This window comes from Eleutherodactylus coqui, chromosome 3 (genome assembly GCF_035609145.1).
Source record: "Eleutherodactylus coqui strain aEleCoq1 chromosome 3, aEleCoq1.hap1, whole genome shotgun sequence".
NCBI lineage: Eukaryota > Metazoa > Chordata > Amphibia > Anura > Eleutherodactylidae > Eleutherodactylus > Eleutherodactylus coqui.
Window position 1 is genome coordinate 201991903 of NC_089839.1, and position 22987 is coordinate 202014889.

Below are 22987 nucleotides of genomic sequence, written 5' to 3' on the forward strand. Positions count from 1 at the left end.
GTTCAGAGTACAGAAGTCGTTATCCAAGGCGATGGCATCTGTCTTCTGGGATAAAGATGGGATACTCCTTGTGGACAATCTTCCAAAGGGTCTACTACCCTATTTGTATTTTACACAACACTTCTGGATAAATTGAAGCAGACACTGAAGTAAAAAAGAAGTGGAAAGTTGACCCAAGGTATTGTGTTCCTGTACAATGTCCCACACAGCGACCATCACCTGGAGCAAACTAGCTGACCTGGGCTTCTAAGTGCTAGATCATCCTCCTTATTCGCCTGATCTGGCTCCCTTCGACTATCCTTTGTTTCCTACTTTGAAGAAACACCTGAAGGCAACCTAATTTGCATCCATTTCTTACACAATTGCAGAGGTTGACGTTTGGTTTGCTTCCCAATCAAAGGAATTCTATCAGCATGTGTTAAAAAAGTTGTAACACCGCAGTCAGAAGTGCATAGATATCTGCAGGGACTATGTAGAATAACTGTGAAATGTCATTGTTCCATGTCAATTTTTTGTGGTCAGAGCCAAGGACTTATCAGCATCTGCTCATATGACAGTTGTGGGAAGTTATACAGACGTAAAGGTACAAGCAGCCGTTACCTGATGACACCTGGCCACATCTCTGTAAACATTGGTTTCATACACCTGGCCAAGAATGGAGTAATTCGATCTGAAACAGCAACAATGATTTCATCCCATGTGACAGATCAATAATAGATGAACTGTACAACAAAACGCAGAATGATCCCTACGCCTCTCTCCTGAGAGCTTCACCAAATGCACTATATAGTTTTATTAAAAGTTAAAATGCATAATTTTTTCTTAGGTCCAAAATCCTTTATAATCTTAATTTCATAAGGTATTTACATAGGAGAAGCTCTGTCCTTATGATTTGATGAAGGATATATTGCTTTTTTTATTTTTGCACCCACCACTAGGGGGAGCTCACTGCATATGGATTTGTACAGCTGGTACTGAACTCAATGGGAGCTGTATGAGTCTGTATGCACTGGACTCCCCCTAGTGGTCATTGTAGAAAGTCACTATGTTACAGTTATGAGAAGCTGGGAAGGCATTCAGTACCAACCCCCCGTCATTAAGGCCTCATAGCAATTGCATTCTCATTATGTGCACTGTGCTAGCTCATCATAGACTACTCACAACTGTGTCCTGAAAATAATGGTCAGCAAGGAAAATGCAACAGAGATTGCCAGTCCAATGTCCATATTGAACAGAATTGTGGCAGCGAATGTCACCAACCATGTAATCTACAACAAAAAGGAAAAAGGAGTAAGTAAATTGATATATAACAATGTGTCACAGCAAGTAATATGTTTCAGTCTGGGGTCCGGGCTCTTCAGACCACAGAGAATTATCTAGACTTGGATATAATTGTACCAAACCCTCAAAGTTTAGGTCAGCGTTGTTTCCATTCACTGACAGCAAACCAGTATCTTGATAATGGTTTGAAACTGAAAGTAGACTGGATTACAAAGTTACATAATATTTCATTATAATAGTAGTCTTCATCCAGTGGCTCTCTATCTGCTGGAATACTAGAATGCAGCTGTCAGGGCATGCTGGGAGTTGTAGTTATGCAGCAGCTGAAGACCACTGCACTATAGAATGATTAAAAGGGATGTCTGGGAGTAGAAAAACATGGCTGCTTTCTCTCAAGAACAGCACCATACATGTCCATGGGTTGTGTCTGGTATTGCAGCTCAACCTTATTGAAGTGAACAGAACCAAGCTGCAATACCAGATGCAACCCATTGACAGGAGTGTCGCTGTACATGCAAGAAAGCAGCCATGTTTATCCAATCTTCTCTAAGCCTTACTACTAGAGATGAGCGAATATACTCGTTTCGAGTAATTACTCGATCGAGCACCGGGATTTTCGAGTACTTCCGTACTCGGGTGAAAAGATTCGGAGGGGGGCGGGGGGAGGCGTGGCGGAGTGGGGGGTAGCAGCGGGGAACAGGGGGGAGCCCTCTCTCTCTCCCTCTCCCCCCCACTCCCCGCTGCAACCCCCCACTCACCCACGGCGCCCCCCGAATCTTTTCGCCCGAGTGCGGAAGTACTCAAAAATCGTGGCGCTCGGGCGAAAAAGGGACGTGGCCGAGTAGGTTCGCTCATCTCTACTTACTACCAATTTTCAGTAGTGGTAATGGTATGCAGGAACTTCCATAGTGCACAAAGGGGGTGAGGATTCAAGGGCTTTGCTGGGTAATCCTGACTTATGCATACTCCATACTTACCAGATCAACTTTGTTGCTTTTCCATAAGACTTTGACTTCTGAGAACTGTTTAAACATCCCCTTCAGATTGACTATAATGACGGAAGCAAGAATGGCCTAAAATAAAAGGAGAAATAGAACATCTGTGTCTCTGCAGCAGATTTGGGTAGTCGATTCCATGAACAACTGGATATTAGGTGATTGCTAGTTGGGTAATTGCAAACCCTACAATCTGCAAGCACTTGTCTGAATGAGAACATCTGTAATCAGACCATAATGTGATTTATTATTTAAAGGGGCACTAACTTCTACTAGCTTGTGTTACTCTCATCATTTCTGTGATATACTTGCATTAAAAATGTTGTTGCTCTATCACTGTAAATTGAGTTTGAGGTTGCTGCCAGTAGGGGTCTCCCTTTCAGCTTCTCTGCAATGCACTCTGTTAGGTACACAGCATCCTTAGTAACAAGGACACAAGGACATTTCCATAGCAACATAGGGAGGGGCTATCTTCACATGCAGGTCTCGGGCACTCACAGGCTGACAGATCTGTAGGCACTGTGATAACGAACTCCACAATCTTTGCCTCTCTTGCTGTTACAGCATGTGGATGTGTGTCTGTGTGTGTGAACACATTACACACCCACAAACACATTATAGTGGGTTTACTAAGCATTTGGCCAGAATGTCTCTGAATTCCTAAATCATCCTGGAAAAGCAGAGGGGCGGGCATTCAGAAACTGCCTCCTTGCTGATTGGACCAGAAACCATGCAATTCAGCATGGAAAGTAAGGATAAGAAAGTCATGACAGTGAACTACTGGGAGAATGCTAGGCTTCCTCCACGCTCCCTTCTTGAAAGTGAATTGCAAATAGCAGGGCAAAAGAAAAAGGGGAAAGATCACCTGAAAATCAGAACTTATAGACATAAAACAGGGTGCAAACAGCAGCAAATAAGAGGGAAGGACAACCTGGAGTATTTTAAAAACTTGTTGAAAACTCAAGTACGCTTTAAAGCAATTGTACAGTAATGTGTTACTAATAGAGATGAGCGAACGTACTCGTTTAGGGCGATTTCGCACTCGAGCACCGCTTTTTTCGAGTAACTGACTACGAGTACGTTCGCTCATCTCTAGTTACTAACAGATATGTGCAGCAATATCTATATCCAGTCTGTGGAAGAGTGACCTGGTGGAATGGGGTTTCACGTGGAAATCTACCTTTTTGAGCAGTTGTACAAGCGTGAATGTTACTATCAGACCATTCTAATAGATGTAGGGAATATTTGTGATAACTTTCAATTAGGGGACTGGTACATTATCCTACCAAACGTATTTGGAGACCCCTATCAGTAGAATGGATCATGTCTTATTAGCATGTCACGTGTCCTAAACCATGCTACATAAGATGTAGACCCTTGGAGGTGTCAGCCATAGCTTGTGATAGGAACTGCGTGCTTTTGGATATATGAGTTATGCCGCTGTACACAAGCAGTCTAGCATGAAGAGAGATGCAACGCCTGGTCTAAATGGTGCAGGGAGCGTTGTCATTGGACAGTCGAGCAATGGAGGAATGTTCTATTGAATGGCAAATCACTCTACTCCATCTTTACATCAGATGGAGGTACCTGGGTGTGGAGGATCCTGAAGAACACCACCTGCCTGAGTGTGTTGTGCCAACAGTTACATATGATGGAGGTTCTATTATTGTTCTGGGGATGTATTACATGCCATTGTCTTGGTCCGTTGATTGTAGTGACAAGAACCATGAACACAGAGGTGTACCCTGACATTCTAGACAATAATGTGCTGCAAACAATGTGGCAATACTCTGGGAATGGTCAGCCATACTTCCAATAAGACGACACGCCTTGTCACAAACCCAACACTGTTTTCCGTTGGTTCTGAGGATATGGATGTTCCACGATTGGACTGGCTGCACAGAGTCCTGAACTGAACCCTACTGAATATCTTAGGGACAAACTGGGATGTCAGGAAATATGAACAGCATCCATCTTCTTTGAGAGAACTCAACAGATGTTTACAGGATGGATGGAGGGACATACCATCTGAAGTGTATCAGATGTTAGTAGAAAGTATACCACTGAGAGTATCCAATGTCCTTAGGACTGAAGGAGCCCCACTAAGTATTACCATATGGAAATAAATACTACTTATGATTCTTGCTAAGATTCCAATTACTTTTGGTGGTACAGTGTATTTGAAGGGAATCTGTCATGCCTTATGATCCCCATAAGCTAAGGTGGAGTTGGAGCACTGAGCCCGGAGATATGACTGTTATGCTTATATGCCTCACCTGTCTCCCTTGCAGTCCACTCGCTGCACTGAGCAGACTCCTCACACACTGTCCATAATGAGAGGACAGTGTATTTGCACACAAGTATTGAAGAGAACAGGGAGGAAGGCGATAATGACAGTCACATCCCCAGACTCGGTGCCCCCTGTGTTTTGAGCCCATAACTCTAGTTTATCTGGCTCTTAGGACCTGAGAGGTTATAATGTTGATTCACTATAAAGACTGAGGTAAGGTGACACTATTCTTACCTTTGGCAAGTCTTGAAAAAGTTCCCCTGCTCGCAATATGATGATGAAGATGACGAAAGAAGCTATAGCACTGGCCACCTGGACATATATAATAGAGGATAAGGAAGAGAATTAAGACCTAATACAAGATATTGTAGCCTAAGGGCGGCTTTACAGGGGACAACTATCATTCAAATAGTTGTTTAAGATCTCATGTCCACGGGGAAAATCAGGCCCTCCGCGGATTCTTCATGCAGAAGCCCGCAGCGGGTCCCTCCTTTCCCGCGGACATGAGGCCTAAAAAGAAGAATTACTTACCTGTCCGGACGCTGCTGATCTGCTCTCCGTCGTGGCCGGATCTTCTTTCTTCGGCCCGGCAGATGTGCTCGGCACGCTGGCAGCGTGCCTTCCGCATGCGCAGTGCACTCTTTTTTTTTTAACTCCTGCTCTCCGACGCTCCCGCGCCGGAGAGCAGGAATTCAGCTGTGGGTGTGCCGCGGATCCGAATGGCTTCCATAGGCCTCAATAGAAGCCTGCAGGAGCAGTCCGTGTGGGAGACCCGCACTGAAATGGAGCATGCTGCCGGTGTTTTCCTGCACACACAGTCCGCGCCTCAGGGGAAAATGACATCCGCAGGTATTTAATTACCTGCGGGTGTCCAATGCATCCCGCTGCGGATCTGTCCCCATGGACATGTGGCCTAAGAGAGCGAATGTAAGCAACAGTGGTTCTGTGTAAACATGACCACCAACCGGATAACAAGCGAGAATTCTTTCACTAGTCGCTTAATTTTAGCTTACTTAAAATAGTCACTGGTAGACTAATCATTATCATCTGGTGTAAATAGGTAATTGTTGTCCTTCAACCACCAGCCAACAACTTGGTATGAAGGTATGTGCTTGTTCAGGGTGCTTTTCCCACCAAATTCTGATTGGCTCTTGCAGTTATTTTTATAGATATTTTCCCTTTCCTCGTAATGCTTATTGGTTCCTGAAACACATAAATACGTGCGAGGGATCCTTGACAGAACAGTCCATGCTGGTCTGCGAAACTACACTCACTGTACCAACACCAGTCGAAGACCGCTTGTATGTATTTATGTGCATTCAGTGGACTCGGCAACCAATGAGCATGTATTGGGGAAGGATCAAACTTTTAACCCCTACAGGGGTTAAAAGTCATAAGTAAGCCTGCTCCATCCCAGAGCGGGAGATGGCTGTGACTGACAGCTGACTTTCCACCGCAACAGCGGGGATCGATGAGAGTATCGATCCCTGTTCTTAACCCCTGCTCAATGTACATCGCGGCACGTAAAGGATTCGCAGAGGGCACTCCGTAATGTAATCGCAGAGGGCACTCCGTAATGTAATCGCAGAGGGCACTCCGTAATGTAATCGCAGAGGGCACTCCGTAATGTAATCGCAGAGGGCACTCCGTAATGTAATCGCAGAGGGCACTCCGTAATGTAATTGCAGAGGGCCGTTGAGTTGACATGGCAACTGGACGACAGACACTGGTGTCCTGGTCTGTTATGGCTTATGATGGCTATTATGATAGATAAGGCATTGCACTACAGAGGTACTGCAATGCATTATGATAGCGATCAGAGCTTTTATTGTTCAAGTCCTCTGAAGGGACATTAAAAAAAAAAAAGTGTAAAAATCAAACAAACAAACCTCCTAACGATCCTAAGAACTGGAAGCAAAATGCATCTCTTTTTCATTTTGCCTCCCAAAAAGAATGCAATAAAACTGATCAAAAAAGCCGTATGTACCCTAATATGATACCAATAAAAATGACAGCTCGTTATGCAAAAAAGAAGCCCTTACAAAGCTTCATCCATAGAAAAATCTAAAGTCATGGGACTTTGAATGCAACGAAGTGAAAAAAAAAAATATTTCCAAAAAATAAAAGGGTCTTTATTGTGCGAAAATAGAAAAGGCAAAACAACCTGACGACTTTGGTATCGTTGTAAGCGTATAAGCCTGCATAAAAAAAATATTATGTCACTTACGCTGCATGATTAATGCTGCAAAAAAATGGCAGAAATTATGTTTTTTCTCCCAAAAATTTCTTCAGCGATAGGGAAATTGAACGACAATCGCTCTGTGTAAAATTACATAAACAGTCATTCGTACACTTCAACGACTATTCAGGTGATAGTTGTCCCATGTAATGCCAACCTAAAGGGTTGATCCCCAACTTGTGATCCTTCAGCTGTTGCAGCACCATCACTCCCGGCCTGTCCTGATACAGTAACCTCCGGCTGTCGAAGGTAGGCTGGGAGTTGTAATTTTACATCAGGTGGGTGATTTGTAATGGCAGCCATATTGGTGGTCACCCACCTTCCCCATGGACAGATAGAACTAGATGACACACCTGGCTGTTTCCTCCGGTACTTTCTTGAACCAGAGATCTGGACACAGAGGCGCTAATGGCAAAACACTGGAAAAAGCTGCCAATAAGATTACTGAAGCCGATTGCAATGAGCTCCTGTAAGAGAACACATAGTTACCACAGGGGAGCCGAAAGTCCACGCACATTATACTATGTACGATCACCCCAGAATGTGACCTGTGGGGCTGTTCATAGACACATACTTGCCAGCAATCACAATCATGGCTCACCTGGTTGCTGTCCACTTTGTAACCGTGCTTAGAGGCAAATACTTTCCCCAAAGAAATGGTTATGGCGTAGCCTACCACCGCAATGGTGAAGGCGTTTCCAACAATATCTGCTAACAAGCTGAAGTCGGGTAACATCGGGACCTTCAGGCTAAAGAAGATGATATGATAAGGCGCTATTGAAAGTGATTACCGTAAGCAATTGCAACTCATTAAATTCTTCTGTTAGTTACAATCTAAATGTAAGAACGCCAGCTAGATGCTAAATGGCAAAACTTGGCTTCATTTTTAGCAGTCACCTTTCCTGAGCACTAACTGTGTCTCCCAGTACTCAGGTACAGTATTTCCAGGACTTACAGTAGAGCTGAATAGCATAACAACTGGGCGTTGCCTGAAATAATATTATGAAGCACGTATCAACACCATAAACACAAATGACATTAGTAACTCATTATTTGGTGATGAGACAGATAATGAGAAAGACGGTAATGATGACAATGAAGATGAAACTGGTAGTGGAGATTGGGGCAAAGTGAATAAAACCAAAACAACAACCAGTGAATTGCCATCTCTACGTATTTCTCTGCCATTGTCCCTCAACACCAGACACCTCTGTCCCTCAACACCAGACACCACTGACCCTCAACACCAGACACCACTGACCCTCAACACCAGACACCACTGACCCTCAACACCAGACACCACTGACCCTCAACACCAGACACCACTGACCCTCAACACCAGACACCACTGACCCTCAACACCAGACACCACTGACCCTCAACACCAGACACCACTGACCCTCAACACCAGACACCACTGACCCTCAACACCAGACACCACTGTCTGTCAACTGCCCTTACTAACGTCCCTGCCTACCACTATTCCTGAGGACAAGAGGGCACTAGAACTCAGACAAGAAACTAAACAAGCAAGCGGAATAATGAACTAAGGCTAGGCAGATGCAAACAAAGAACGAAAAGACAAACCACAGAGTAGGTCCTAGCAGACCCGTATCAGCTGTGTTACTGACTATTGTCACTACAGGGGAATGTTTTCCCCTGTAACTAGGACTCATATGGATGCCCCAGCTACAGTGGATATGTATAAAATAAAAGAAAAAAAGAAATATAATGTGCATGACCCCCAAAGGTCTTATATGATGCTATGGGGTCATAGATGGTAAAAAAAAGTTACAAAAGCTACATAAATTTAAAAAAAATACTGAATAAAATAAAAATATATACATAAAAAAAAAGACCCGCCACGATGCCAGCGAAACCCGTTCCCGTATGCACCCTTCAATTTAACTATGCAAATGATAGATCAAAATGTCCGAAGCAAAATAAGGAACTCATTCCCATACTTTATTTTAGCGTAACTATACTAATTGTAAAAAGAAAAACAACTATAAATTTAAAAGAAAAGCACTTTTTTTTAGCCTTTTACCCCTAATAAAACTAAAAAACAGGCCCTTATACACTGGAGAGTTGATATGGATCCTTGCTGACCCCCTGTTTTATAACCTTTGTTACCCCCTCCTATTACTCCATATTAGGAGTATGTTGTTTTGTTAAAAACCAGTGTACCCTAAGATGGCAATAATAATCAGCCCCCTGTGTGGGGTTGTAAGAATGTTATACACCTGTACGACATTTGTGAAATTCTTAATAAAAACTGTTGAAACTAAAACTAAAAAACAGAATAAAAAGTCAATGAAAAAAAGATACAAAAATAGCCCTATATGTCACAAAAAAATAGGTCAGTAAAACCACTACATGGGTAAAATCCCTAAAAAGTGTCTATTCCTTTAGGAGCCCTGGTCCTTAAGGGGTTAAGTTGAGCCAAGTAGTCAGCTGAGTTCAATGGTAGCTGTTTTACTCCCTATGTAATGAGCTCCCCCTAGTGCTGGCAGCAGACAGACAACTTAAAGGGGTTTCCTACAATGGACTGTTATGGCCTATTTATCTACCTTTCCGTTAAAATATATTTAACTGTGACTATCTGTAATATTTATATACGGTATTACTCACCCAACAGGGATGTGTCCGACACTCTCAATCCCGAACTTGTTATATAGTCCAACACCGTACGATATTCCAGTGGAGACAATGAGCTGAAAATGTTAAGATTTACTAGTTAGATCATTATATGGTTTTCTCTATAGAAAAATGTTTATAGCTAGGGCGCAGGGGTTAAGGGGCCATGGGCATCTGCACAGAATGGCAGCCATCTTTCTGTGAGAAGTTTATAAGATTGCAGGAACTAGGAGATCCATCGGGGTTTTCTACTGTTTTCTCAAAAAATAACGGTTGATAACTAACAATAGTTTACTGGTCAACATGCGAAAATATAGAAGGGGCAAATGGGGCACTTTTTCTTACATGTGTGACCTCAGCAACAGGTAACCTTGGTACAGATCATTCAATTATCTGCTGATACCAGATCCCCTCAAAACCCTTTTTGCATTTGTAGGTCACCCTTGCTGCGTCAAGACTCAACAACGGTGAGAATTGTTTCATTTCTGTTATTTGGGATATGGTATTGTGCCTTTTGGACACTGGATTGTACCGTGTGGCAGTATTATTTGGGGGGGTAGTTGAAAATATTGCAATATTTTGGCCACAATATGCTAATTCTATATCAGTCACTATATGGTGCTATTATTTTGACACACTATGGCAATGTTATCATTCGGCGCAGTATTAGCAAGGCTTCACACGAGCGTGTGTTTGTGCGTACATAGGTGTGTACATAGGTGCGCACCCCCGTATGCGCAAAATCACGCGTGTATGCAGGTGCGCTCATTGCCTTCAAAAGGAGCCACGGCTGCTGCTGGTGGCTCCATTAAAGGCAATGGTCTGCCAGTACCCCTTAATTGTTTTTCAGGGAAGAGCTTTAAATATAAGCTCTTCCCTGAAAAACAACCATTTTAGTGTAAAAAAAAAATAAATTATATATATATATACATATACTTACCTGTCCGCTGCTGCCGTGCCCCCCGCGGAGATAAAGAACACATCTGCCACATGCGGCAGATGTTTTCTTCATCCCCGCAGGGAATTAAGAATTCCCTACTGCAGTTGTCAAAGATGACAGCTGCGGTAGAGGATCCAGCTGCCGGCACCCCATAATTGTTTTTCAGGGAAGGGCTTTAAATATGAGCCCTTCCCTGAAAAACAAGGCAAACGAGTGTGAAAAATAAAAAAAAACACATACTCACCTTTCTTCAGCTGCCGGGGCTCAGCCGTGTCCTCTCTGCACTGTCCCCGGCTCTGCAATGCAGTTCTTTCAGCAGACAGAGAATTAAAATCCCCGCCTGGTGAAAGAGCTGCTTCTGATTGGCTGAGGCGCTCAGCCAATCACAGGCAGCTCTCGCCAGTCATTCATTCAGCAAGAGCTGCCTGTGATTGGCTGAGCACCTCATGAATGATGGGTGTTAGGGCGTGAATGAGCTGCAATGACAGCCATATGAGTTGTCATCCAACTTTCCCAGAACCAGATATAAATGGGAATATGAAAATATATCAAACTGGAGAACAACTTACATTTCTGGGTGGTTTATATAATTATATTTACCATGATCAGTTCAATTGGAATTGGAATCACAAGTTTGGAAGCAAACTTCTCATTCAAGAATTTCATCAGCAGGAGAACGATGATTGCGACGATACTGGTGACCAAAGTGCCGATGTTTGTTTCTGCCATTTTTGAGCAAATCTTAATGATGGTCTAGACACAAGGGAAGAAAACAAATAAGACTTCAGTGCCATGGTCTTCTCCATTGAATCTGTCAAGAGGTTGTCACAGCCCAGCCCCTCTTGCTATAGCATTAGGAAATAGTTAGAAGACTCCACCCACTTAATTTTTTGTTGTTGTTCTTCGACTTTTTGTGTTACTTTTCCATCATAGGTGGCACAGCTATTACTTAAAGTAATTTATTTCCATTCATTATATAGTTAGACCCACAGAACATATGTGAGCTAGCATTACCTTGGTTCATTATTTCTTTATATCTGAAACTCCCAGCCTCTTTTTCATCAGATGGTCATGTGACCTCAGTTCTGCCCTGCTCAGATCTACTTGGGGTTATGCTGTCTGAAAAACTCAGTTTCTCAATCTGTATTATGCTGTTACATGACCCTACCACAGCAACTGTCTAGGGAGGGACATAAGCACTCCTATCACAGTTACTAATGTTGATCACACAGGTATAATTGAGGAGATCACAGTTTAGCCTTCTAAATGTGGACTTATGGTCTGTAGCTTACTTAGGTAAATATAGAAGGCAATGATAATTAAATTTCCCCCCAGCAGGCAGAGATGGTACAGTTTTCCTAGATTTGAAAGTGAAAGTAAAAAAATCTCACACACAAAATGGGGTCTGCACTTCATGAAAGTGACTGCAATATACAGAGGAGACTTCCAGAGTGTGACAGGCAATCAGGTGAGGTTGGGAAGGAGAATGAATGTAAGAATGTGTTTTTGCCAGAGTGGCCGTTTAACCAAGGAATTGGGTAGCGAATCTAACAGACAGAGATAGCTAAAAAGTAGACATATAAAATGAAATTGCTGCCCACATGTAACTTACATAGACTAATGATAATGGCTGGGTCTTCTGGCTTATGCGAATGCCAAATAGGTATTTCAGTTGTGACACTAACACATGGACAGCAGACGCTGTGGTATAGCCGCTTATTAATGGGTCCGAGAGATAGGTGACTACAAACCCAAACTGAATGACACCCAGAGCTATCTATGGAAGGGAGAAAAAAGTTAAGAAATCAGTACTGACCTTAGGTATAAATATGCATTAATGAATATCAATACACAATACATCACTATTCTGCTGGCGGAGTCACTGTGTACATACATTACTTATCCTTTAACCCTTTCCAATCCACTGTCTGACCTCTTAAGACATTATGATTTAAAGCTGTACAGCTCCGATGTTGGAAGACATCCATTGGGGTTCTCTTACTGTATATTGCCAGCCTCTGCTGTCGGAGCCTATCCAACGTGTCACCTCTTGCAGTACTGGCTTTAGCCAGCATATAGCGCTGTTGTATAATGGCAGAAAAAGAGTAAGCCCCATAGGAAAACCAGGATACAAATTAGATTGGAAAGGGTTAATGATCCTGAATTATATCCTATATTATACTTCAGAGCTGCACTCACTGTTCTGCTGGTGGAGCCACTGTGCACATACATTATTTATTCTATACTGATCCTGAATTATATGCTGTATTATACTTCAGAGCTGCACTCACAGTCTTACATGCTTTAGAGCTAAAATCTAGCATTTTTTTCTTGATGCATGTTTGCACAGTGCTTTTACATTTTGAGAAGCGTAGTCTTTGAGGTATGTCTGACAATGAGCTTATTGGCTATTTTCCAATAACTGCAAGCAGAATAGTGAGTCCAGCTCTGGAGTATAATACAGGATGTAACTCAGGATCAGTACAGAATAAAGGCCCATTTGGACACAATGATTATCGCTCACAATTTGCTCAAAAGCCGTCTTTTGAGCGATAATCATTGTGTCTAAGGGCCCATTTAGACACAATGAGAGTCGCTCAAAGCTGTCTTTGATTCTTGTTCTGTCTAAATGCAAGGACATTGTGCAGTTTTTGTGCACGAGTGGTTGATCGTTGAATTCTAGTTTGCTAGAATTGAGTGATCAGCTGTTATCAGTGGAGCAGGCTGTTCTCGCAGCCGGCTGCGCTGATAAGATTCTCTCTGCTACTTTCTCACTAGGAATTCACAGCAGGGACACTGAGCTGTTTGCTTATGCAAAACAGTTGTATTGTTTTGTTATTGGCCGCAGCTGTGTCCCGCTCTGGCTGCATATTCTATAGTAGCTACTTAGCTACTATAAAGTATACAAAGATGATCACTGAAAACTGTCACTCAAACTATCGTTTGAGCGAATTTTGAGTAACTATCTTTAAGTGTAAATGGGGTCTAAATGTGTCCATCTCTCACTATTCGTCCAAGCCACGGTTTTTAGTTCTGCTTGAAGCAGGACCGCACGCTGTGTTCTGCCTGCAGAGTGCTGATTACATCTGATAACATTGTTACAACTGTTCTCAGTTCTCATCCCCACCAGCAGAACAGCTGATAAGCAGGACCGCACAATGTGTTCTGCCCAGGGAGAGCTGATTACAGCTGATAATATTGTTACAGCTGTTCTCAGTTCTCAATCCCACTGGCAGAACACTAGATAAGCAGGACCTCATGCTGTGTCTGCTGTCCATGGTGCTGAATTCTCCACGGGAAGTCCATGGATGAACAATGGAGCTAATTACAGAGCTCAGACCTCCTGCTGAGTTGTGTAACAGCTCCCAGAGGCTCATTTGCATGCTAACAAAGCCAATAGAGTACTAATAGAAATTAGTGCCTATTAGGACTTTATGCTTTAGTGCCTATTAGTACAATCTTTTAAAAGTCATCTGTGTGTGTAAATGGGCCTTAAGTAATGTATGTACATAGTGACTCCACTAGCAAAATAGTGAGTGCAGCTCTGGAGTATAATACAGGATGTAACTCAGGATCAGGATATGATAATTAATGTAAGTACACAGTGACACCACCAGCAGAACAGCAAGTGCAGCTCTGGAGGATGTAACATACAGGATGTAACTCAGGATCACTATATAATAAATAATGCAATGTATTTACAAAAATAATCAACTTTGTGGTGCTTGTACACTCAAATGCATAACTGCAAATTTAGCATATAGAATAACTGAATAGCGATATCTTACCTGAAACAGTCCTACAAGAAAAGCCAGAGCCATAGAGAGTTCCACCCTCATCACGTCTCTGGCAGTTGTGTCTATATAAGTTGAATTGTCAAGCATAAAATTTTCATTGGGCGCAAGAGACTCTGTCACACTGCTGATCATGACGCACACTACCGCAAATGTACCTGGGTGATATAAAAGAGTCAATTAACATAATGTATCTTCCTGCATAATTTAAAGGGTCACTAAGCCTAAAAATGGCACATTATAAAAGTGCAGCTGAATTATAAGGGTCGCTACACTCAGCCTCTGTCTTAGGCTGGATTCACACGGGCGTATATCGTCTGGGTTTTCACGCCCAGCCAATATACGCTGCCCCTCTGATGGTTTACAATGCATCAGTTCACATGGGTGTATTTCCACGCCATAAAAGCACCTGGCCGGCCAAGATACTGCATTTCGGCCGAGCACTTTTACGCCAGCGGCGGCTGCATTAGACTCCTATGGGAGCCTATGACAGCTGCTGGAGAAGGGAGGAGGGAGGGAGTTTAGCAGCGTGACTGCTAAAATCCCACCCCCTCCCTGCGCCTCTCCGCCCTTTGCCGGCTGTTTACATTGGGAGGGGGCAGAGCTAAGATCCGCCCCATCCCTCCCCCTCCCATTGTTGGCTGCGACAAGGGGCGGGAGCTTAGCACACTAGCTCCTGCCCCATCACGCCTCCTCCACTTGCTGAGAGACAGCGAAGGGGGACAGTTTAGCAGAGCTCAACTGTCTGCCCCCGCCCAATGGCATTGCGGCCTCGGCGAATATGCGCCGGACCCCTGCCATTTGAACGTTAGATTTGTGCGCGTAAAAACGCCTACGGCTTCGTAAATAAGCCCTTAGGCCTGTATCACACAAACGTATTTTGTGCAGTGCTTTGCGTGCGCAATATTTGCATGTGCAATACACAGTTAATATAACCCATTGATTTCAATGGGTTTATTCATATAAGCACATTTGCAAATGAAAATGGCACATATTAAACTAATTAACTTAATTGCCCATTTCAATGAATGGGAGCATGGTTGCATGTCAAATTGTACACAACTAGGCACGCAAAAGGTAGACGTAAAACATGCACTTGCTAATATGCAACGCCCATTGCACAAGTGTATGTGTAAATACGCTTACGCCCATGTGACACCGGCCTAGAGATATGTTGACATGTAGCTAAATTGCTGCAAATTTTCCACACTTGAAAATTCGATTCCTTTATATCCAAATGGAACCTTTGGCTGCCAAATCATCCCTCAGTTAACTAGCTTACAAATCCCTTCGCACACCAACTGTGAACGCAAATAGCACATTTTGACACATACTGTAGTGCAGATCTGCACCAAAACCTACTATGTGTGAATGTCACCCATAGCTGATAACAGGGAACAGTAGAGATGAGACTGTACGTTTTTGGTCATTTTATGTCATCCTCAACTTTTCACCTTCAAGCTGTTGGAAAACTAAAATTCCCAGCATGCCCTGTGCCTGTTGGGAGTTGTAGTTTTGCAGCAATTGGAATGCTTGAGGTTCAAGATCTCTGGTGTAAATTATTATGTAAGTATCCGTATACCTTCCCTGACCGTATGGGGGAATGTGCTGCCGGTTACATGATAACCAATGTCAAGCCATTACAATATACATATTGTCGTCATATTAGCGGATTGTCGCACCCTGATTCACAGCGCAGGACTCACCTACAGATATATGTCTAGAGGTGCCCAGGAGGAAGTATATAAATACAGGATAGAAGGATGTATACAGGCCAAAGACGGGGGGCAGGCCAGCCAGGAGCGAGTACGCCAAACCTAAAAGAGAATACCGTATAAAGAGGTTACACATGGAAATAGCAGTCTGCATTACTCTAGGTCTCTGGTTAAAACAACCCTGCGGGTCTGGGCAAACAAAGATGGCCGCATCGCTTCTCTGACTACCTGATGCACACTGTGTATTAGTATGTATTGGTAGTCTAAGATACTACACGCTGGTCTGACTAGACGGCACTGATCACATGGGCAGCATTGATTAATCAAAGCAGGCGTAATGTCATACTAACGATGCTTACTAATACACAGTGTGTATCAGGTAGTCAAAGAAGCGGTGCGGCCATCTTTTTTTCTTCCAGGCCCCGAGGGTCCTTTTCAAGCCACTTTCACATATGTGCTTTCATTTCCATTGTTTGGCCCCGTTCTTGGAGCCTAACAATGAAAATGTAGAAGGGGCCCATACGAAGGCATGGGAGAAGATACCCTCACTCATGTGAACATTCGCAGGTGTGAAGCCCCGCCCTCTTCCTAGCGCCAAGCATGGGAGATTCTGGCGCTCTGCAGGGGCCATATAAAAGGGCTGGAGCTGCGCCAAAGCTTCAGTCCCAGACAAAGAGGTGTGTCTGTGTGTCAGACACAGTGCGGGGGACCCTAGTGCCGCAGAGATGACCAGAACTGCCCTGATGACTTGGGGGCCAAAACAGACTGCGTGGAAGGAGAGAGAGTCTCCCTTCCCGCTGAGAACTCGGTTCTTGAAAACCACTGACAATACTGTGGCCCTGGAAACAGTAAAAGCTGCAGGAGTGGAGTATGACCGGTCCAACACGACAACTAGTGTGCGCACACAACAGGGATTAGGATGGATGCTTATGGACTGGAGTTTTTAATATTGCTGGGACTGACATGATGTGGTTAAAAGGTTCACATGATGAGAGTTAGGGTTTATTCACACGAGCGATATTCTCGCACAAGTTTTGAGTGATGCGATGAGCACAAAACTCACACTAATATGAAATGTATTTTTTTGAATGTATTCATCCATACAACCGATGCTATGAGGGAAAAAAAAATTGCAGCACGTTCTATCTGTGGGCATTCCCTCGGAACACCTTGCCCATTGTTTTCACTGGGACCTTAAAGAACATATCATGGTACTCGGATGCCGTGTGATGTGACTTCGGGGTTAACAGTGCTATGCGCCATTGAGAGATGTAAAATGAGGCGGAGCTCCAAAATTTAGGATGTACTCTGGCACCCACGGTGCGATAGACGTGAGGTAGTGATGGTGTGGACCTTGGAAAAATAGTATGGAATACGACGTTTGAGTATGGAGTCTTACTACTAAGATGTTAGTCACTGTACAGAACAAAGTGCCCTGTCACCCCGAGAGAAGAGAGGAGATGAACCCCGCTGCATTAAACCACACGTTGCAGAATGCTGGGACCGAGGTAGCGGTTATTGGTGTGTGACTTTTTGTTTATGTAACGTTTGGAGTACCCGTATCCTCCTATGGAGCGAAAGCGCTAATTAACCCATTTGTTCAATGCCAGGTACAAAGATTCCAAAAGCAATCTGCCACATGCTGGACCCAAATGGCGCCAGATGGACCTCATTAACTATAATAAAGTCTGTCTGGGTTCCAGCGTGCCACCTAAAACTTTCCTGGCCAAAATAGCATACCATGCACTATTTTAGCCAAAATTTTGAGCCAGATCTCCGAACAGAGATGTGAGTGCGGTCTAAGGTCTTAGTCTCATGGACATATTTCAAAGCTCCTAATAGACAAGCGTTTTCCCGAAGATTTTCTTTATTTTTGTTTAAGATCTGTTCCCATCTTAAAGAGGTTGGTCCACGTTTAAAAGAATATTCCCAACTAGGACTTTTATGTCATATCATGAACCATAAAAGTCTGATAGGTGTAGGTCCCAGAGGTAGTACATGCCTTTATCTCCAGAACTGAGCCTGACCACCCCTTGGTCCAAAAGTACGTGGCGGCCGGCAGTGGTTGGGAGTTAAGGAAATGACTTTGAAGTGATCAGTTTATCAAAGACACACAAGAATTACACAAAACATACACAGAAGTAAAACGGTCTTTATGATTTATAGGTCAATTACCCTGCGGTAACTGAATGATCCCAACGCTGAATCCAGAAATAAGGTCCCCCAATATCCAGTCCTTGATCGGATATCGCGGAAGCCACCGCAGGACAGGGATGTACTTCAGCAGCAAGGACCTGGCTGTGGCTTGAGAACATCTGAAGAACAGAACAGATATTCACATTAATTTCTGAGTGACCACCATTATGGCTCCCTCGCCATTCGTCACCCAGGTTTCCTGAGCCCCAGAATGGCAAATACTCATAGTACATATATATGGGGCAGGAGATGTATCACTACCTAGCCAGCCATATCCTATAAGAGCTGTAGTAGTAGTTTCCACCAAAAAGATGGATAGAGATGTTAACAGCTTGACAGATAACGTGTTCTGCTCACCGTATTTGGCTCGTGAATCTTCTCCAGAGTGGTGGTCTTACAACACTGGTCCTTGGAGCTATTCGATCCAGGTCGGCTTCACTTACGACCTGCTGCTCCGCAGGGTAACATTGCCTGTGCACAGCGCACTTCTTGTCCTCTGTCATCATTATCTAGCTATAATAGGGCAAAGGCTTAAGACATGAGCAGCCAAGGACAACGAGCTCTATGGCTTTACTGTCGAAGAAAGAAAATCTCATTAGTATATTAATCCATTATGAATAGGAAGTGTGCTGTATCGAAGAAAAACCTATAGGCTTTGTACACCATCACCACCAGTTTTTTGTATTGCCATAGTGCATCTGAAGCTAAGCAAATTTTAAAATTATCTAAATTAAAAATCTACCGTTTTGTGTATACAGCTCTTATACAGACCTATGGGTTTACATGGTAACAGACGACAAACAAGTTGTGTCGGCTGATGCTGCAGACTTATATTGCCTTCTGTCTATTCCCTACTTCTTAATAACCTATTAAATGTATGTTAGTAGGAATTAGGGGACTGATACAAAGCAAATTAGATGAAGGGTCAGACTACACAGAGCTTGTTTGTTGTCTGTTACTATAGAAACACATAGGGCTGCATAAAAGCTGTATACATAAAACTGTAGATCAAGTTGGATATTTGCCAATGGAAAGTTAAAAGGGATTTTTCAGGGAAATGCTATTGATGACCTATCCTCATGTCAGGTCATCACTAGTTGATCGTATGAGAATCATGTTTTGGGACCCCAACAGATCAGGCGCCCACTGTCAACACCACAATAAACTGGTCAGAGCGTGTAACTGCAGGTGCAGCTGTAATTGATTTCAATGAGACCTGCACCTGCAGTTTCAAGTGCCGGACACTACACAGGGAACGGAGCATCAGCTTTTTCTCCATATACCTGTGTATAGCGGCGCTGAAAGCAGGCGTCCAATCAGCAGATCACCTGAGGTCCCAAGTCCTGTCCTGAGGATCATCAATAGCATTTCTTTGGAAAGCACTCTCTAAGGGCTCCTTCATATGAGCGGGTGCAAAAATTTGTGCACCATACACAAAAAGATGCACAATACGCTGTCCAATTCCGCTGGAAAAATAACACCTCTGGAACTCAATAGACTAAACAGCCATTTAATTGGGCCATGGTTGTGTACCGTGCGCAAAAGAACATGCCTTGTGCATGGAAAATGTACAGTAAAATATGCAGACACGTGCAGAAAAGCACTGTTCTAATGCAATTTATGGACAAAACTTGCCCCTTTAGGTCAGTGAAGATGAAAAAAAACAGAAATACACAAATCAAATCATTCTGCTGTCCATATTTTAAAAAAGATGCAGAAAAAAAGAATTGGGCTCGTTTCAGTTGATTTTTTGCTGACGTAAAAAACAAATGGCACACAAAAAATAAACTGACACATGGACCAAATACGGAGGCCACACGGATGACAAGAACATCTGTCTTTAGTGGACATAACATTCCATTAAACATTCCTTCACGTGGGCGTATTTGCATGCATAAAATTTACGCACATAATATGCAGAAAATAGAATCCATGGATTTCAATTGGTTTGTTCTCGTTTTACCAATTTTGCACATGCAAAGCAATAGGACCTACTCTGTTGTTGTGTGCACTTGCGTGCCAAGGTTCCCCATAGTAGTCTATAGGAGATGTGCAAATGCACGCATAGATGTGCTTATCTGTCACGCGCAAATAAACATGCCCTGTGTGCGCTAAAAGGACTGTAAAATATGCTGATACACGTGCATAAAAGCATATGCATTGCGCTGAGGACCGCTCAAAAACACATACGCCCGTGTGGAGGAACCCTATTGCACTCGTAAACCTGCGATTTTACATGTGGTTGTGATGCATTTTGTGAGTTTTGCACACGTTTTTCATGCATGTGAAAAAAAAGTTGCGTAGTTTAATTATTTGTCCCAATAGTTAAAATAGAAAAACGCTTCGCTCTTGCATGAAAAAAAAAATTTAAAAAAAAATGCATTTACGTGCGAGTGCATTGCAATTTTTTTGGGCTCACATACGAAATAGTGGATGATTCTTGAACAGAATCACACAAAAATGGGACATGCTACAATTTGTCTATCACTGCAAGAAAGAAAATCGCTTGTGTATATTATCCCATTTGCGATTTCTATGCATCTCGCAAGGCATAAAAAAAAATCACCCGTGTAAATAGACTCTGAGGGCTCTTTTACACAAGCATACATCCACTGCCGTTTTCACGGCCGACCAATATACGCTACAATCTGATGCATTGGATTCCAATACATCAGATCACATGGACGTATTCCCGCGGCGTGAAAGCGCCCGGCCGGCCAATATAGTGCCGAGCGCTTTCACACCGGCCCACAAAGATAGACTCGAGCCGGAATGTGTCGGCCGCTGCATGGGCTCCTATGGGAGCCAATGACAGCGGCCGGAGAAGGGAGGTGAGAGGGAGTTTAGCAGTGTGACTGCTAAACTCTCTCCCTCCTCTCTTCTCCCCTCAGTCTGTTTGCAATGGAAGGGGATGGGGGCGGATCTAAGCTCTGCCCCATCCCGCTGCCTCCCATTGCTGGCTGTGGACAAGGGGCGGGAGCTTAGCTCCGCGCCCTCCCATTGCAAACAGATGGACGGGAGGAGAGGAGGTGAGCCTGCGAGGGTGAGGTCCAACGGCATCGCGGGCTTGGCGTGTATGTGCCAGGGCCAGTGTCGTCTGAACGGGTGCACAAACATTAGCCTAGGCCGTGTGAAAGTGCACAAACTGAGATAAGACCGCAATTAAAGGCCCATTTAAACACAACGATTATCGCTCAAGATTTGTTCAAAGGCAATCTTTTGAGCAATAATCGTTGTGTGCATTTACGCACTCCAAGAATTGCTGTGTTCTCGGAGCGCTCAGCTGGTATCCAGCTGAGAGCTCTGAGTGGGGTATGCAGAACACAGCTGGAGTGCTGTCTTCTGCATACCCCTGATGTGTTCTCGGAGCACTCAGCTGGATACCAGCTAAAATAATACTCAGCGCGCGTTGCTGATAAAACTCATCGTTGCCTTTTAGCTAGCTGAAAGACACCGATGAGCGAATCGTTAATGAAAACTGCACGATGGCCGCGCGTTCAGACACAACAATTATCGCTGAAAAGACAGCTTTTGAGTGATAATCGTTGTGTCTAAATGGGGTATTACTCTGGTATTCCAGGTCACACTGACAAAGCTCTAGAACGCAGAGATATTGACTCACATCCATTTTGTGCATGCTGTTACTTGTAGTCCTACTGGAGCCTCCTATATACTGAAACAAAAGCTTACTTACCTTGCAGCAAATGATTTCCATCACGTATTGACCTTCCCAGCTACAGTTGGGTAATCCCAGCTACGAGGCACCTATGTAAAGTCCGCCAGCACATGCCACAGGTATTTATACAGTGTGCCACCCGTATTATTACCCAATTGCACGTATCGTGCCAACCCTCTGATCTGTGACACAACAAAGATACCATACAGGTGCGACCAAAACCCCAACACTTGTAAAACAATTATTTCACAGTGATCTTGGCGATACCAAGTCTTTCATCAAAAGCCACTATTGTGCGCCCACTTTGGCAGCTCCGTTTGGACACTGTAAGCATCCAAGTGTAGAAATATCCTTGTGTGTAGACTACAAGCAGAACCGAGGGTAAATATTTTATACAACAACTTGTCGGCACACCGCCATGCGAAGATGACCTGAATTACTGGGCACAATGGGTTATTATAAAGGAGCGGACTGAAGGTGACATCTTATTCTTATATTGGAAGAGCTTTATTATTGCATATATATTCACACATCATGGGCCAACAGGGAGAGAGGGGAACAAATAGTAATAATTTAGGGTTACTGTGGTCGGCGTTCGTAATACACTCTGCTCTCTGACGTGCCAAAAGTCCTGGGATAGCAGTATGTAGGTTGATGATGAAGTGGCGTTACCTCAGGTGATGCTCAGGAGCGCCCTCACCTGTATAAGATGTGAGGTGTTATCTTGTGAGTGAGGTTGAACACTGGCCAGCGGGCTCATGGCGAGGCAACGTGAATTATTGGAGTTAAAACGAGGTGTGATAGTAGGTGCCAGACGGGTGGGAAATGCCATTTGCGAAGTTGTGCGGGCATTTATCATTCTTTGACCCAAAGTGTCGTGTGTACTCGGAATGCTTAATACTCGCAAACAGCGGCGCCACGCTAGCGTGGTCACCGTGACCAGACAAACGCCCCCGGCAGAAATCACATCCACATTCAGTGCAGGAGGCGGCACACGTATATCCCGCTGGTCAGTGCAGAGTTCCTTAGCTTCCACAGCGCCTCATGTGGGCTTGTGAGGTTACTGACTGGACCCTAGAGGACTGGCAGCATGTGGCATGGTCCAATGAGTCACAGTACCAATTGTTTCGGGCTGCTGGTCGTGTTAGTGTGTGGTGTAGATTCCATGAAGTCATGGACCTCAATTGTCAACAAGGCTCTGTGGAGGTTGGTGGAGGCTCCATA

At 43.8% G+C, this 22987-nt stretch overlaps 1 protein-coding gene across 2 annotated transcripts in view; it reads right to left on the minus strand.

The window, feature by feature from the left end:
- Positions 1 to 21848, minus strand: part of LOC136621348 (solute carrier family 26 member 6-like) — a 38676-nt gene extending 16828 nt beyond the window's left edge. Inside the window, exons 1-14 of one of the 2 annotated variants that reach the window (XM_066596801.1) lie at positions 21782 to 21848; positions 18445 to 18660; positions 18067 to 18206; positions 15883 to 15993; positions 14171 to 14334; positions 11995 to 12159; positions 10983 to 11135; positions 9437 to 9519; positions 7407 to 7554; positions 7159 to 7272; positions 4801 to 4878; positions 2259 to 2354; positions 1162 to 1268; positions 601 to 670 (exon numbers count right to left, since the gene is read on the minus strand). In XM_066596801.1, coding sequence (XP_066452898.1) covers positions 601 to 670; positions 1162 to 1268; positions 2259 to 2354; positions 4801 to 4878; positions 7159 to 7272; positions 7407 to 7554; positions 9437 to 9519; positions 10983 to 11135; positions 11995 to 12159; positions 14171 to 14334; positions 15883 to 15993; positions 18067 to 18206; positions 18445 to 18593 — 1578 coding nt within the window. In that variant the 5' untranslated portion in view covers positions 18594 to 18660; positions 21782 to 21848. The remainder of the gene's footprint in view (positions 1 to 600; positions 671 to 1161; positions 1269 to 2258; positions 2355 to 4800; positions 4879 to 7158; positions 7273 to 7406; positions 7555 to 9436; positions 9520 to 10982; positions 11136 to 11994; positions 12160 to 14170; positions 14335 to 15882; positions 15994 to 18066; positions 18207 to 18444; positions 18661 to 21781) is intronic. The other variant, XM_066596802.1, reaches the window with a different exon arrangement.
- Positions 21849 to 22987: the final 1139 nt, after the last annotated feature.